The 2,622-nt window shown below is 67.6% G+C and overlaps 1 protein-coding gene across 2 annotated transcripts in view; it reads right to left on the reverse strand.

Moving 5' to 3' along the window:
* NTRK1 (neurotrophic receptor tyrosine kinase 1) overlaps positions 1–1,776 on the reverse strand; it is an 18,974-nt gene extending 17,198 nt beyond the window's left edge. For both annotated transcript variants that reach the window (XM_029935946.1, XM_029935945.1), the window contains exon 1: positions 1,602–1,776. In XM_029935946.1, coding sequence (XP_029791806.1) covers positions 1,602–1,735 — 134 coding nt within the window. In that variant the 5' untranslated portion in view covers positions 1,736–1,776. The remainder of the gene's footprint in view (positions 1–1,601) is intronic.
* Positions 1,777–2,622: the final 846 nt, after the last annotated feature.

A 2,622-nucleotide genomic window follows, 5' to 3' on the forward strand; every position in this document is an offset into this window, starting at 1 on the left:
CTCCGCGGCCCTGGGGGCGCGGTCTGCGGCCCCCCAGAGCTGCGCCCCAGGCCCCAGCGACCGCCCCTGACCCCGGCCGGCCTGCGCCGGGCCCCAGGCCGGGTGGGGCCCCGCCGTCCTGGGCTGGCATCGATCGCCGCCCTGACGAGAGCATCGATTTCTGCGCGGAGAAATTAATAGATCTTCTCTTAGCTCCTCGGACCCGGGAGCCGCCCGTGGGTGGAGCTGGGGGGACCCGTCGGTCCTAAGAGGTCGCGCACCCGGAAAGCCCCGGGATCCCCAGCCCCTCCCACCCCGCGAGCCGCGGTGGCTGCAGGTGCCCTCTCGTCTGGAGCCGGGGAGGGGGCGGTAGAGCGCGAGGAAGGGGGTCCCGGAGGACCGGCTCGGGCCGCAGGGAGCGCGCCAGCCCAGCCCACCCGGAGGGGCCCGCCAGACCCCCAGCACAGACCGTGCCCCAGCCCCGGGACGGGGACACACCGACCGGCCGGCGGCCTGCTTTGGGACGGAGACTGGACAGAGGTGGGCCCACGGGGTCTCGGCCGGAGCCGACGGGCTTGTCAGGGACGAATCCTCGCGCGAAGGCGGAGGCGGCGGCCCCCGGGCGGGCGGCCAGGCGACCGGCTCGGGTGTTCAGGGCACGGTTCGCGTTCCCGCCAGGTTTCAGCAGGCTCGCTCGGCCGGGCCGTGGCCACCGGAAGTCGCCCAGCAGGTGTCAGGGCGGCAGAACTCACTCCCCCCTCCGTCCCCCACCCCAACTCCAGCCGGCCGCGCGGCCCCACGTGAGTGAGTCCGCAGGGGCAATGGGCGAGCTCGCCTCTCCCATCCCCCTGTATTTGGGCCTTATTTCCCCAACACACCTGGCCCCCCTCAGTTGTCAGGCTAAATATTTTGGCTTGGCGGGAAGGCGGGGAGAGCCCGGAGGGCCCAGCAAGCCAATCCGTTGCGCCCCGGGGGGGGGGGGCGGAGGGCGGGCGCTGGGCGCCGCCCCGAAGCGCCCGAAGACACCGCGGCCCCGTGCGGCCACCCCAGCGGCCGGTGGGGTTCCAGAACTCTCTCCAGGGCGAGTCCGCGCCGCTCTGCTGGGCAGGCTCCCCGCTGTCCGCGCCGCGCTGGCTCGGGTCGGCAGCTTCGGCGACTGCCTTTCCGTCCGCACCCTGCCTGACTTTCCCTCTCTGGAGACCTCTCAGAGTCTGCGGCTGTCCGCATCTCTGTCCTCATCAGTCTGTCTCTGGGCTCAGACTGAGTCTGTCTGCAGCTGTCTGTCCCCGGCTCTGTGGCTTTCATCCCTTTTTCCCTGTGGGATTCCCCCTCGTGGGCCCCCACCCTGCCCTTCCCCTCTGGAGCCTGTGTCTCTATGTCCCTCAGGGCCTGCCAGACCCTTCTCCCCAGAGCCATCTGCAGCGAGGACTGAGTGCAACGCAGGCCAGGGACAATGGCAGTGCCCAGCCTGTGCCGGGGGGCAGCGTGCCTGCTTGTGATCTGCCTCTCCTCGGGATTTGGTCTGGACACGCTAGAGGGTGAGTCCCCCGCACTGCCTCCTGGAGCCCCATCTCTGCCCTCCCCCACCCTCCCGGCCAGCCAGAGCCCAAACATCTGTTCACCTGCTGCGTGAAGCCTGGGCGCTCAGGACTCCCCACCAGGAAGAGCTGTTAGATCCCCCACATGACCGTGTTTTCCCCTCTGCTCCCTGGGATGTGAGGACCTTGACACAGAGAGATGAAGAGACGTCCCCCATCCCACACTGCCAGAGAACGGCTTGAGGGGAGAGTCTCAGGGGTCATTTCTAGGGCCCCTGAACTCAAAGGGTGCAGGAAGGGGTGGAGAGCTGAGAACTAGGCACCAGGAAGTAATAAACCCATTGCACAGACAGGAAACTTGAGGTTCAGAGAATTGAGAGGGAAAGCTGGACTGGGGCCCTGAGCACTTACCCCAGGGCCTTGTCCCGTGTCCCCCACACTTAGGGACAATCCACAGGGCCCAGGCCAGTTAGTGCTCCAGGCCAGACCCTTCCCATGTGCAGAGTTGGGGAGGGGAGGATCATACAGACCAAGAGGCCCTCATGGAGGTGCGGGGAGCCTGGCGAGGACACTGAATGTGCGAGATTCAAAAGGGGAAGTATTAAGAGCATGCCCTTCCCCCGTCCCACCGGTCCCTTCCAGACTGAGGCAGCTGGGGGGGGAGGCAGGGGTCCGTGCCCACCCGAGGGGCCCTGGGGCAGCCTCAGATGGAGGGCTTCCAGGAGGAGGTCAGAATCTCCCCTTCCTACAGAGATAGAAGAGAGCTGCAAAGGGGCGGGGTCAGGGGTCCCCTGGAGAGCGCTAGTAGGGAAGGCACTGCATACAGGGGACAGCCCCTCCCCCACCTCTCCCCTCCCCACTGCTGGGCCAGGGCAGGGCACTCAGATGCCAGCCATGAGCCTGGTTGTCCGGAGGGGAGCACGTCCCTGGGCGGGGGCGGGCGGGGTGTCTGGTTGATCCGGGGACCCAGATGTCCCGTTCCCAGAGCAGCTCTGCGCAGGGCCGGGTCCTGAGGGGAGGCAGGCAGGGGTTAATCTGTGAAGGTCGTAGATTTGTTTTTCCAAATGACTCCCATCAGGGGAGCCCTGGAGAGGCAGGGGCATGA

This window comes from Suricata suricatta, chromosome 3, assembly GCF_006229205.1.
Source record: "Suricata suricatta isolate VVHF042 chromosome 3, meerkat_22Aug2017_6uvM2_HiC, whole genome shotgun sequence".
Taxonomy (NCBI): Eukaryota; Metazoa; Chordata; class Mammalia; order Carnivora; family Herpestidae; genus Suricata; species Suricata suricatta.